The sequence below is a fragment of the Rhinopithecus bieti genome, unplaced genomic scaffold (assembly GCF_001698545.2).
Source record: "Rhinopithecus bieti isolate Rb0 unplaced genomic scaffold, ASM169854v2 scaffold_26426, whole genome shotgun sequence".
Taxonomy (NCBI): domain Eukaryota; kingdom Metazoa; phylum Chordata; class Mammalia; order Primates; family Cercopithecidae; genus Rhinopithecus; species Rhinopithecus bieti.
In genome coordinates, this window is record NW_016811945.1 from 754,559 (window position 1) to 767,628 (window position 13,070).

Sequence of the window (13,070 nt, forward strand, 5' to 3'; positions counted from 1 at the left end):
CATATATATATTGTGTGTGTGTGTGTGTGTGTATATATATATATATATATATTTTTTTTTTTTTCAGGCTGGTCTTGAACTCCTGGGCTCAAAGATCCTCCTGCCTTAGCCTCCCAAATGCTGGATTACAGGCATGAGCCACTGCACTTGGTCCTTACTGTCTTCCCAGTTTCTATGCCATCTTCATCCCCTAGAGCCATCATGTGACTTCTTCTTAGAGAATATGTTAAAAATAACCTGGTTTGTATTTCTCCTCTCCATGAGCACCCCTTTGTCTATAGGATAAAATAAAAACTTGGGTTTGGTGTATAATATACTTTGTGTTGTGGTCTGGCCCAGACCACCTCTATAATAGTTATTTTCAAACTATTTGCAGGTCATGAAATAAATTTCGTGGTCACAGGTAACCATCCGTATTTTTTGTTCGTTTATTTGTTTGTTTTTGAGACAGAGTCTGGGTCTGGGTCTCAGTCGTTGGTTTCTTGGCTCACTGCAGCCTTGACCTCTTGGGCTCAAGTGATCCTCCCTCCTTAGCCTCCCGAGTAGCTGGAGCCACAGGTGTGTTCCACCATGCCTGGCAAATTTTATTTTACTTTATTGTAGAGACTGAGTCTTGCTATGTAGCCCAGGCTGGTCTTGAACTCCTGGGCTGAAGTGATCTGCTTCCCTTAGTGACCCAAAGTGCTAGGATTATAGGCGTGAGCCACCACACCCAGCCAAATAACCATGATTAAATTGCAACATAATAGGTTGGGCGTGGTGGCTCACGCCTGTAACCCTAGCAAGTGGGGAGGCCAAGGTGGGTGCATCACCTGAGGTCAGGAGTTTGACCAACATGGTGAAACCCCATCTTTACTAAAAATACAACAATTAGCTGGGCATGGTGGCACATGCCTGTAATCCCAGCTACTTGGGAAGCTGAGGCAGGAAAATTGCTTGAACTTGGGAGGTGGAGGTTGCAGTGAGCTGAGATCAAGCCACTGCACTTTGGCCTGGGCAACAGAGTGAGACCCTGTCTCAAAAACAAACAAACAAGAGTCATATAATATAATTGAAACTATTGGAGTATATTACATAGATTAATGGAAGTATTGTATGTTTCATTTCTTTTTCTTTTTTTTTTTGAGACAGAGTTTCGCTCTTCTTGCCCAGGCTGGAGTGCAATGGCACAATCTTGGCTCACAGCAACCTCTGCCTCCCAGGTTAAGCTATTCTCCTGCCTCAGCCTCCCCAGTAGTTGGGATTACAGGCATGTGCCACCACACCCAGCTAATTTTGTATTTTTAGTAAGGACGGGGTTTCTCCATGTTGGTCAGGCTGGTCTCAAACTTCTGATCTCAGGTGATCCACTCGCCTCGGCCTCCCAAAGTACTGGGATTACAGGCATGAGTCACCGTGCCTGGCCTGTCTGTTTCATTTGTATATTGTGTAAATCAGGATAGGCTAAGTTTTGCTGCAGTAACAAACAGTACTAAAATCTCAGTAGGGTAACAGAGCAAAACTTATTTTTCACTCATACAAAGTCTACTGCAAATCTCAGAGAGGTAACTGTTCTCTTCTTGTTGCTTTATTGATGCAGGGTGTTTCAGTCTTGTGGCACATCAGTCTCAATATATGCTTTCACAATAACTGCTACAGGGGAAGAGAACACTGGATAATCTTTTTTTTTTTTTTTTTTTTTTTTGAGACAATTTCATTCTGTCGCCCAGGCTGGAGTGCAGTGGTGTGATCTTGGCACATTGCACCCTCTGTCTTTCAAGTTCAAGCGATTCTTCTGCCTCAGACTCCCGAGTAGCTGGGGTTACAGGCGCCTGCCACCACGCTCAGCTAATTTTTGTATTTTTAGTAGAGACGGGGTTTTGCCCATGTTGGCCAGGCTGGTCTCGAACTCCTGACCTGAAATGATCCACCTGCCTCGGTCTACGAAAGTGTTGGGATCGCAGGTGTGAGCCACCGGGCCCGGCCTCACTGGATGCTCTTGAACATGAAATGAAATGCTTTGGCCAGGAATGATAAATGTCACTTCTGCTCATAATCTATTGGCCAGAAGCTAGTCATGTGACTGCCTAATTGCAAAGAGGCAGAGAAGTATTATCCTCCAATATGCCCAGACGTACAGACTAAGTGGATGTGGGTGAGTGCTAGAAAATGCCACCACATATGTATGTATGTATACACTAGGTCATAGTAAATTATGTTTCTTGTTGTGGGTCACAGCAAAAAATAGTTGAGAAACTGCTATCCTGCTTCTCTCTCCTGCTCTCACCTCATCCTTCAATCCAAATTGGTGCATAGAGCTTACCAGACCTGCATTCAGAGGCCACTTGCTTATCTCTGTGAACTTGGTTGGGTCACCTAACCTCTCTGAGTTTCATTCCCTTCAGGGGTAAAGGAGGGAAATAACATCTGTCTTACAAGATTGTGGGGATTTTTTTTTTTTTTTGAGACGGAGTCTCGCCCTGTCGCCCAGGCTGGAGTCCAGTGGCATGATCTCGGCTCACTACAAGCTCCGCCTCCAGGGTTCATGCCATTCTCCTGCCTCAACCTCCCGAGTAGCTGGGACTACAGGTGCCTGCCACCATGCCTGGCTAATTGTTTTGTCTTTTTAGTAGAGACGGGGTTTCACCACTTTAGCTAGGATGGTCTCGATCTCCTGACTTCGTCATCTACCTGCCTTGGCCTCCCAAAGTGCTGGGATTACAGGCATGAGCCACTGCGCCCGGCCATTTTTTTTTTTTTTTGAGACGGAGTCTTGCTCTTGTCACCCAGGTTGGAGTACAGTGGTGCAATCTTGGCTCACTGCAACCTCCACCTCCTGGGTTCAAGTGATTCTCACTGCCTCAGCCTCCTGAGTGGCTGGGATTACAGGCGCATACCACCACACCTGGGCACTTTTTGTATTTTTAGTAGAGATGGGGTTTCACCATGTTGGTCAGGCTGGTCTTGAACTCCTGACCTTGTGAACCTCCCACCTTGGCCTCCCAAAGTGCTAGGATTACAGGTGTGAGCGACCACACCCAGCCATAGTAAGTCTTTTTTTTTTTTTGAGACAGAGTTTCTCTCTGTTGCCCAAGCTGGAGTGCAATGGCGTAATCTTGGCTCACTGCAACCTCCGCCTCCTGGGTTCAAGCAATTATCCTGCCTCAGCCTCCCAAGTAGCTGGGATTACAGGCAGGCACCCCCATGCCCGGCTAATTTTGTATGAGTAGAGATGGGGTTTTTCCATGTCGGTCAGGTTGGTGTCAAACTCCCGAACTCAGGTGAGTCATCTGCCTTGGCCTCCCAAAGTGCTGGGATTACAGGCATGAGCCACCGTGCCCGGCCAGCCCATGGTAAGTCTTAAGAGATGTGGTATTGTAAGTGCATATTCCTGGGCTTGACTCTATGTTGCTTTTAGACAGTAGACATCGGGCTGGTGCGATGGCTCACGCCTGGAATCCCAGCACTTTGGGAGGCCGAGGTGGGCGGATCATGAGGTCAAGAGATGGAGACCATTCTGACCAACATGGTGAAACCCCGTCTCTACTAAAATACAAAATACAAAATTAGCTGGGCGTGATGGTACGCCCCTGTAGTCCCAGTTACTCAGGAGGCAGGAGAATCGCTCAAACCCAGGAGGCAGAGGTTGCAGTGAGCTGAGATTGTGCCACTGCACTCCAGTCTGGCGACAGAGGCAGACTCCGTCTGGAAAAAAAAAGAGACAGTAGAAATCATCACTATTCTGACAAGCGGAAGTCTTCCATTTCTGCGGGCACACGGTCTGTTTCGTAACTCCCTGCCTTTGCATATACATGTTCCCCCACCTGGAGTGCCCTTCTGCCTCTCATCTGTCTGTTAAATGCCTTATCCTTCAATGCTCAGTTCATGTTCTTCCTCTAGGAACTACTAGCTAACTCAGATAAGCAGACATGATACAATGTAGTGAATAATGAGCATGTATCCTGGATTTAGCAGACAGACATGGTTTGAATCCCAGCTCTGCCACTTCAACAGCTGTGACAAGCATGTGACTAGCATGTTACTTAACATCTGTTTTCTTACCTGGGAAATAGGTGTAATATGAGTACCTACAGAATTGTTCTGAGAATGAAAAGAGAAAATGCCTGAGAAGTGTTAAACTCAGTGTCTAGCCCATAAGTACTCATTACACCCTTCTTTGGGCCGGTCTTGTACCTAATACCTCCCTCTACTATAGTTTCTAACTGTGCTGCAGTTATTTGTTTGATGACATGCCTCTACTGGACTAGGTACTTGTTGAACGCTGTCCTAGAGTTCAGCAATAATAGCTAGCTTTTTTGCACATTTACCAAATAATTTCAAGAATTATGCAAACATTTTATATATATTATTTCATTTAATATTGATTGGAAATGACAGGATCCTGCTTAACACAAACTCAGCAGCTTAATAATAATAATAATAATAATAATAATAATAATAATAAAAACTATCCTGGCCGGGCGCAGTGACTCACACCTGTAATCCCAGCACTTTGGGAGGCCGAGGTGGGTGGATCACCTGAGGTCGGGAGTTCAAGACCAGCATGGCCAACATGGCAAAACCCTGTCTCTACTAAAATGACAAAACTTAGCTAGGTGTGGTGGTGCATGCCTGTAGTCCCAGCTACTCAGGAGGCTGAGGCAGGAGAATCGTTTGAACCTGGGAGGCAGAGGTTGCAGTGAGCCAAGATCGGGCCACTGCACCTTGGCCTGGGCGACAGAGCAAGACTCTGTCTCAAAAAAACAAAAAACAGGTCGAGCATGGTGGTTCATGCCTGTGATCCCAGCACTTTGGATGGCTGAGGTGAGTGGATCAACTGAGGTCAGGAGTTTGAGACCAGCCTGGCCAACATGGTGAAACCCTGTCTCTACTAAAAATACAATAATTAGCTTGGTGTGGTGGCATGCACCTCTAATCCCAGCTACTTGGGAGGCTGACGCAGGAGAATCAGTTGAACCTGGGAGGTGGGGGTTGCAGTGAGCCGAGATTGCGACACTGCACTCCAGCCTGGGTGAGGGAGGAAAACTGTGGCTCAAAAAAAAAAAAAAAAAAAAAGCAGCAAACAACTAATGATTAGAGAAATGCAAATCAAAACCAAAATGAGATACCACTTCACACTCATTAGGATGGCTACTATATTTTAAAAACCAAAAAAAAACAAATGTGTCAGTGGGTTTGGAAAGAAGGCGTGAAGAGATCAAACATCAAAAACAGCAAGAGAGTGCAACAGGATTTAGAATCAATAAGAGATTTTAAGGAGAGGAGCCAAGGACAGTCAAGGATTTCCAGCCTAGAAGGATGTGGCCATTTACAGAAATAGGGAGATGAGGAATTAGTATGAGGAAAAATGACACATTTAGTTTTAGACATTTAGTTTTTTTATTACTCAACGGTATTTCATAAAAAACAACAACAAAAAGACATTTCGAGTTTTTGTTGTTGGTGTTGTTGTTGAGACGGAGTCACGCTCTGTGTGCCCAGGCTGAAGTGCAGTGGGGCGATCTCGGCTCACTGCAAGCTCCATCTCCCGGGTTCACACCATTCTCCTGCCTCAGCCTCCTGAGTAGCTAGGACTACAGGCGCCCGCCACCACGCCCAGCTAATTTTTGTATTTTAGTAGAGACGGGGTTTCACCGTGTTAGCCAGGATGGTCTCGATCGCCTGACCTCGTGATCCGCCCGTCTCGGCCTCCCAAAGTGCTGGGATTACAGGCGTGAGCCATCGCGCCCGGCCGATAACTTATATTTTTCAAACTAGAAAACAAGTAGGTGCAGGATGGGCCATGGAGACAGCCCGCATTAAAGGTTGTGGGAAGATAATAGAAGAGTCAGTGATGGGGGCAGAAAGGGAAGGTTTGAGGAAGCAACTGTAGAGTCTAGAGACGCCAAGCAGAATTTGAGGAAGAGGAGGCGGCGCGGAAACTAGTGATGGAGAAAACATGGAAAGGGCTATTGTATTTGGTGAGCTCCTTCGGAACCTTAGAGAACAAAGGTGTTACCGAAGTACATGCTCTCAAATTCACACTGAGCACTAAATTCCCGCCGCTATGGGACGTTCTAGGGAAAGGAAAAACAGCGCAGTCTGGACCCAAGAAAGCTCACAGCGTGGCGGAGGAAGTGAGAAGTGAGTGAATAATTAAGCTACAGTGTTGATTCTGTCTTCCCTGGCAGCAAGGAAAAAAACCAAACAATGTTTAAGTGCTTTGGTCGGGCACGGTGGCTTACGCCTGTAATACCAGCACTTTGGGAGGCCGAGGTGGGTGGATCATGAGGTCAGGAGTTCAAGACCAGCCTGGCCAACATGGCGAAACCCTGTCTCTACTAAAAATACAAAAATTAGCCTGGTGTGGTGGCACACACCTGTAATCTCAGCTACTCCGGAGGCTGAGGCAGGAGAATTGCTCCAACCCAGGAGTCGGAGGTTGCAGATCGCGCCACTGCACTCCATCCTGGGCGACAGAGTGAGGCTCCGTCTCAAAAAAAAAAAAAAAAAAAGAAAAGAAAAGAAAGTGCTTTACCAGAGGTATGCACAAGGTACAAACAGATGCCCTGAGGAAGTGGCGACCCTGTGGGGCAGGACTGGGGAAGGGCTGGTAGGAGGTGCTGCTGTCCAGGTGCATGGTGGGTCCTCAAGAATTCATGGGGGCAATTCCAGCAGAACCGGCCTCTTGAGGCCTCAGGCAGTTCTTGTGGAGACTGAGGCGACAGATAAGGAAAGAAGGGATACAGGCGCCAAGTGGGAGCGCAGGTGCGTTAGCAATAACTGGGTTCTATAGGAGGCGGGGCGCGGTGGCTCACGCCTGTAATCTCAGCACTTTGGGAGGCTGAGGCGGGTGGATCACGAGGTCAGGAGATCCAGATCATCCTGGCCAACATGGTGAAACCCCGCCTCTACTAAAAATAAAAAAATTAGCCGGGCTTGATGGCATACACCTGTAATCCCAACTACTCGGGAGGTTGAGGCAGGAGAATCGCTCGAACCCGGGAGGCGGAAGTTGTAGTGAGCCGAGACGGCGCCACTGCACTCAGCCTAGCGACAGAGACTCCGTCTCAAAAAAAAAGACGCAGAGATAGAGTTTGCCGCCTGAAAGGATACAGGAAGGAGAAGCGAAAAACTTATCCGAATCCTCACTACTGCCTTACAACTGGCGACCAAGTGGACCAAAAACCTCCAAAAACCTTAGTTGGCTGGGCTACGGGGTCCTTGCTATCCTTCCTGGGCTTCTGTACCCGGCCGGAACTTTAGTGTTCTGACGCCTTGTTTGGCATCGGAAGGGAAAAACAGATGGACCTATAAGTGAAAAGCGGCTTCTGGTTGGAAGCCACACTATAGGCTCGGGGAGGTAAGCGGTGGTAGGTCGGCGTTTGATGTGTCCCGGGTGTGGGGAGGCGACAGAGTCCTGGCAGTTGAGGGTTGGGGGGCCTCCCCAGCGCGGCGAACGTCTAGCCTTCGGAGGCCAGGCCGTGAGTGCCGGAGGTAAACGCCAAGGCGGAAGAGTTTTACCACTCACTACCTCGGTGACCTCGGGTAAATTAGTCTTGGAACGTCAGTTTCCTCGTCTCCATAATTGAAATACTAATAGTTCCTCTCAGGATTGTTGTGAGCCGTCAGTGAAACACTTAGAGCAGTTTCTGGCACATGGTAAGCCATGGATAGCTTTACTAATTCGACTCACTTCTAGCTGCGTGGATTATGTTGTCAAAACCCACCGTCAACCTCAGGGCGGTATTGTTCAGTTAATAGTTTAGATTTTCTGTTTACTGGTAGAAAAAAAAAAATGAAACAAAGCATTTATAATTAAAGTTATATTACTAGAGAAATAACACTATGGAGGGTTTGGAAGATATTTTATGAGCTATCATTTATTTCTTTTTTTTTTTTTTTTTTTTTTTGAGACGGAGTCTCGCTCTGTCGCCCAGGCTGGAGTGCAGTGGCCGGATCTCAGCTCACTGCAAGCTCTGCCTCCCGGGTTTACGCCATTCTCCTGCCTCAGCCTCCTGAGTAGCTGGGACTACAGGCGCCCGCCACCTCGCCCAGCTAGTTTTTTGTATTTTTTAGTAGAGACGGGGTTTCACCGGGTTAGCCAGGATGGTCTCGATCTCCTGACCTCGTGATCCGCCCGTCTCGGCCTCCCAAAGTGCTGGGATTACAGGCTTGAGCCACTGCGCCCGGCCAGAGCTATCATTTATTTCTAAAATTTCTGTATGTGTAGAGGTAAAATAATTTAAGTGCAACCGTCGCGGGGGAATTTAAATATTATCCATAATTGCAGGACCTCAGATCAACTGTTAATTTTTCCTGGTTCCTTTACGTTTATAATACATGTGAAAACATACTGTTTACATGGTTTTGATTTATCAGCAAACTTTATTGATAATGTCGGCTGGGCGCGGTGGCTCACGCCTGTAATCCCAGCACTTTGGGAGGCCAAGGTGGGTGGATCACTTGAGGTCAGGAGTTCGAGACCAGTCTGGCTAACACGGCGAAACCTCATCTCTACTGAAAAAAAACAAAAACAAAAATTAGCCAGGCATGGTGGCGCCGGCCTGTAATCCCAGCTACTTTGGAGGCTGAGACAAGAGAATTGCTTGAACCCAGGAGGCAGAGATTGTGGTGAGCCAACATATCCAGCCTGGTGACAGAGCAAGATTTTGTCTCAAAAAAAAAAAAAAAAAAAATGGATAATGTCATTTTACCTATTGGTGTCTGTATCCTATAGAAAGGAAATATCTACCTGACTTCATAGGATTTGTGTGTGGATGGCATGAGATAATATATATCAGGGTGATTTGAAAGTATTAGGAGTGGGCTGGGCGGTATGGCTCACACCTGTAATCCCAGCACTTTGGGAGGCCAAGGCAGGCGGATCACGTGGTCAGGAGATCGAGACCATCCTGGCTAACACGGTGAAGCCCCGTCTCTACTAAAAATACAAAAAAGAAAAAAAAATTAGCCAGGCGTGGTGTTGGGTACCTGTAGTCCCAGCTACTTGGGAGGCTGAGGCAGGAGAATGGCGTGAACCTGGGAGGCGGAGCTTCAGTGAGCTGAGATCGCGCCACTGCACTCCAGCCTGGGTTACAGAGTGAGACTCTGTCTCAAAAAAAAAAAAAAAAAAAAAAAGTATTGGGAGTGGTATTCATCAGGTGCAGTGGCTCATGCCTGTAATCCCAGGTACTCCAGAGGCTGAGGCAGGAGGATCACTTGAACCCAGGAGCTGGAGACCAGTCTGAGCAACCTAGCAAGACCTCATCTCTATCATTATTTTTTTTTTTTAGATGGAGTTTTGTTCTTGTGGTCCAGGCTGGAGTGCAATGGCGTGATCTTGGCTTACCACAACCTCCACCTCCTGGGTTCAAGCAATTCTCCTGCCTCAGCCTCCTGAGTAGCTGGGATTACAGTCATGCACCACCACACCCAGCTAATTTTGTATTTTTAGTAGAGATGGGATTTCTCCATGTTGGTCAAGCTGGCCTCGAACTCCTGACCTTGTCATCCACCCGCCTTGGCCTCCCAAAGTGTCGGGATTAAAGGCATAAGCCACTGCGCCTGGTCTTACAATTTGTTATTTTTATTTATTTATTTATTTATTTTTTAGACAGAGTCTTGCTCTGTCACCCAGGCTGGAGTCCAGTGACCTGATCTTGGCTCACTGCAACCTCCCACTCCTGGGTTCAAGCGATTCTCCTGCTTCAGCCTCCCAAATAGCTGGGATTATAGGTGCCCGCCACCACGCTATAGGTACCTGCCACCACACCAGCTAATTTTTGTATATATACTTTTTTGAGACGGAGTTTCGCTTTTGTTGCCCAGGCTGGAGTACGATGGCGCAGTCTTGGCTCATTGCAGCCTCTGCCTTCCAGGTTCAAGCGATTCTCCTGCCTCAGCCTTCCGAGTAGGTGGGATTACAGGTGCCCAGCACCATGCCTAGCTAATTTTTTTTGAAGTGAAGTCTCACTCTGTCACCCAGGCTGGAGTGCAGTGGCACGATCTCCGCTCACTGCAACCTCTGCCTCCTGGGTTCAAGCAATTCTTATGCCTAGGCCTCCCAAGTAGCTGGGATTACAGGCATGGGCCACCACACCCGGCTAATTGTTTGTATTTTCTGTAGGGGTTTCACCATGTTGATCAGGCTGGTCTTGAACTCCCGACCTCAGGTGATCTGCCCCCCTTGGCCTCCCAAAGTGTTGGGATTACAGCCATGAGCCAGCACACTGGGCCAATTTTTGTATTTTTAGTGGAGATGGGGTTTTACCATGTTGGGCAGGCTGGTCTCCAACTCCTGACAAGTCATCTGCCTGCCTCAGACTCCCAGAGTGCTGGGATTACAGTTGTAAGCCACCGTGGTGGGCTACAATTTTTTTTTTTTGAGATGGAGTTTCACTCTTGTCGCCTAGGCTGGAGTGCAATGGTGTGATCTCAGCTCACTGCAACCTCTGCCTCCTGGGTACAAGTGAGTCTCCTGCCTCAGCCTCCCCAGTAGCTAGGATTACAGGCGCTCTCCACAACGCCCAACTCATTTTTGTATTTTTAGTAGAGATGGGGTTTCACCAAGTTGGCCAGGCTGGCCTTGAACTCCTGACCTCAAGTGATCTGCCCACCTCGGACTCCCAAAGGGATTATAGGCGTGAGCCACCGCGCCCGGCCAACATTTTTTTAAAAAATTAGCTGCGCATGGTGGTGTGCACCTGTTGTCTCAGCTGCCTTGGAGGCTGAGGTGGGAGGATCACTTCAGCCCAGGGCCCAGGAGTTCAGGGATACAATGAGCTATTGATCTTGCCACAGTGCGGCAGCCTGGGTGACAGAGCAAGACCCTGTCTCTCTCTTTTTTTTTTTTCACATGGAATTTTGCTCTTGTTGTCCAGGCTGGAGTGCAGTGGTGCAATCTCGGATCACTGCAACTTCTGCCTCCCGGGTTCAAGTGATTCTCCTGCCTCAGGCTCCTCAGTAGCTGGCATTATAGGCGTCTGCCACCACTCCTGGATTATTTTTAGTAGAGGTGGGGTTTTACCATGTCGTCAAGGCTGGTCTCGAACTTCTGACCTCAGGTGATCCATCCGCCTCGCCTCCCAAAGTGTAGAGATTACAGGCGTGAGCCACTGCACCTGGCCTGACCCACTCTCTTATGAAAAGAAAAAAAATGATCGGGGATGGTGCATCATTCCTGCAACCTAGCATTTTGGGAAGCTGAGGGGAGAATCACTGGATCCCAGGAGTTCAAAACCATCATGGGCAACATAGGGAGATCCATTTCTTTTTTTTTTTTTTTTTTTTTTTTTTTTTTTTGGGACAAAGTCTCACTCTGTTGCCAGGCTGGAGTATGCAGTGGCACGATCTTGGCTCACTGCAACCTCCTCCTCCCGGGTTCAAGGAATTCTCCTGCCTCAGCCTCCTTAGTAGCTGGGATTACAAGTGCGCACCACCACACCCAGCTAATTTTTGTGTTTTTAGTAGAGACGGGGTTTCACCATGTTGGCCAGGATGGTCTTGATCTCTTGACCTCGTGATCTACCCGCCTCAGCCTCCCAAAGTGCTGGGATTACAAGTGTGAGCCACTGCGCCTGGATAGGGAGATCCCTTTCTACAAAAAATGTAAAAATTAGGTGGGCGTGGTGGTGTGTGCTTGTAATCCCAGCTACTTGGGAGGCTGAGATGGGAGGATCATTTGACTCTAGAAAGTAGAGAGGCTAAAATGAGCTGTGATTGTGCCACTGCACTCCAGCCTGGGCCACAGAGCAAGACCTTGTCTCAAATAATAATGATGATGATAATAATAATAATTAAATAAGTTAACAAATTTCAAAATACCTGATTTCTGTTGAATTTGAAATTGTGATGCGTTCATTGCTATACTGATAATTCTTCAATGTCTCTTCTGTTACAGGTAGAATTGGGCTATTTGCTGAAGCTTCTTCGTGCCCTTGGTAGCCCAGGAAGAAACTTACATTTTGATTTTTTTGTACCATGGCTTTGTTTCACAAAGTGCTGCGTGGTACTTATATTCTCAGAAAATGCTCTAAGCCAACTTCTGCCTTGCATCCATTTTTGGGTATTCGCTTTGCAGACTATTCCAGTAGTCTTCAGAAACCAGTGGCTTCTCCTGGCAAAGCCTCCTCACAGAGGAAGACTGAAGGGGGTTTGCAAGGACATCACCAGAAAGAAGTTGCTTTGGATATAACTTCTCCTGAGGAGAAACCTGATGTTAGTTTCGATAAAGCAATTAGAGATGAAGTAATGGACCATTTTAGGCGTTTGAAGGATGAAATTGTGAATCATTGGAAGGGACCAGAAGGCCGCCCTCTGCAAGAGGCCTTGCTGGAACAAGCCAAGGTTGTCTGGCAGTTCCGGGGGAAAGAAGATTTGGATAAGTGGAGAGTGACTTCTGATAAGACGATTGGAGGCAGAAGTGAAGTGTTTTTGAAAATGGGCAAGAATAACCAAAGTGCACTGCTCTATGGAACTCTGAGCTCTGAGGCACCTCAGGACGGGGAGTCTGCCCGTAGTGGGTACTGTGCAATGATATCCAGGATTCCAAGGGTAGGTGAGGCCCAGGCGGCATCCTTTTCTAGTGAACAGGGGTGAACTTTGTTGTGGCATAAACTATAGAAGATAGCTTTTGTTTCTATAAATGAAAACACCTCGCATGTTATATTTGGCGCCTCACCTGTGTTTGGAGATAAGTATTGGCACAAGTGTAAAGTGGAAGCACAAGGGGGAAGTGGTTTCTGAGGAGGAGGAGTTACTTGTTTCTGGGCATTGCTTTGGGCCAGGAACCAGCATTGTTATGTTTCAGGAATCCTGAGAGGTTAGACATTTGAAAGATTTTTGGAGAGATTTTCATCTCTAACAAAGACCACAGCCTCTTTAATGGCGGGGTTTTATAGAATTGATGTAGGGTCAGCCTGTGGCTTTCTTTTTTTTTTTGAAACAGAGTCTTGCTCTGTCACCCAGGCTGGAGTGCAGTGGCATGATCTTGGGTCACTGCAACTTCTGCCCTCCAGGTTCAAGTGATTCTCCTGCCTCAGCCTCCTGAGTAGCTGGGACTACTGGTGCACGCCACCATGCCTGGCTAA

At 47.4% G+C, this 13,070-nt stretch overlaps 1 protein-coding gene across 6 annotated transcripts in view; it reads left to right on the plus strand.

Moving 5' to 3' along the window:
- The window catches only part of NDUFAF1 (NADH:ubiquinone oxidoreductase complex assembly factor 1), a 33,421-nt gene that overhangs the window by 11,903 nt on the left and 8,448 nt on the right, over nt 1-13,070 (plus strand). Inside the window, exons 1-2 of one of the 6 annotated variants that reach the window (XM_017895418.1) lie at nt 7,043-7,641; nt 11,882-12,534. In XM_017895418.1, the coding sequence (XP_017750907.1) occupies nt 11,962-12,534 (573 nt within the window). In that variant the 5' untranslated portion in view covers nt 7,043-7,641; nt 11,882-11,961. Of the gene's footprint in view, nt 1-7,042; nt 7,642-11,881; nt 12,535-13,070 lie in introns of those variants that run through there. The other 5 variants (XM_017895413.1, XM_017895414.1, XM_017895415.1 and 2 more) reach the window with 5 other exon arrangements.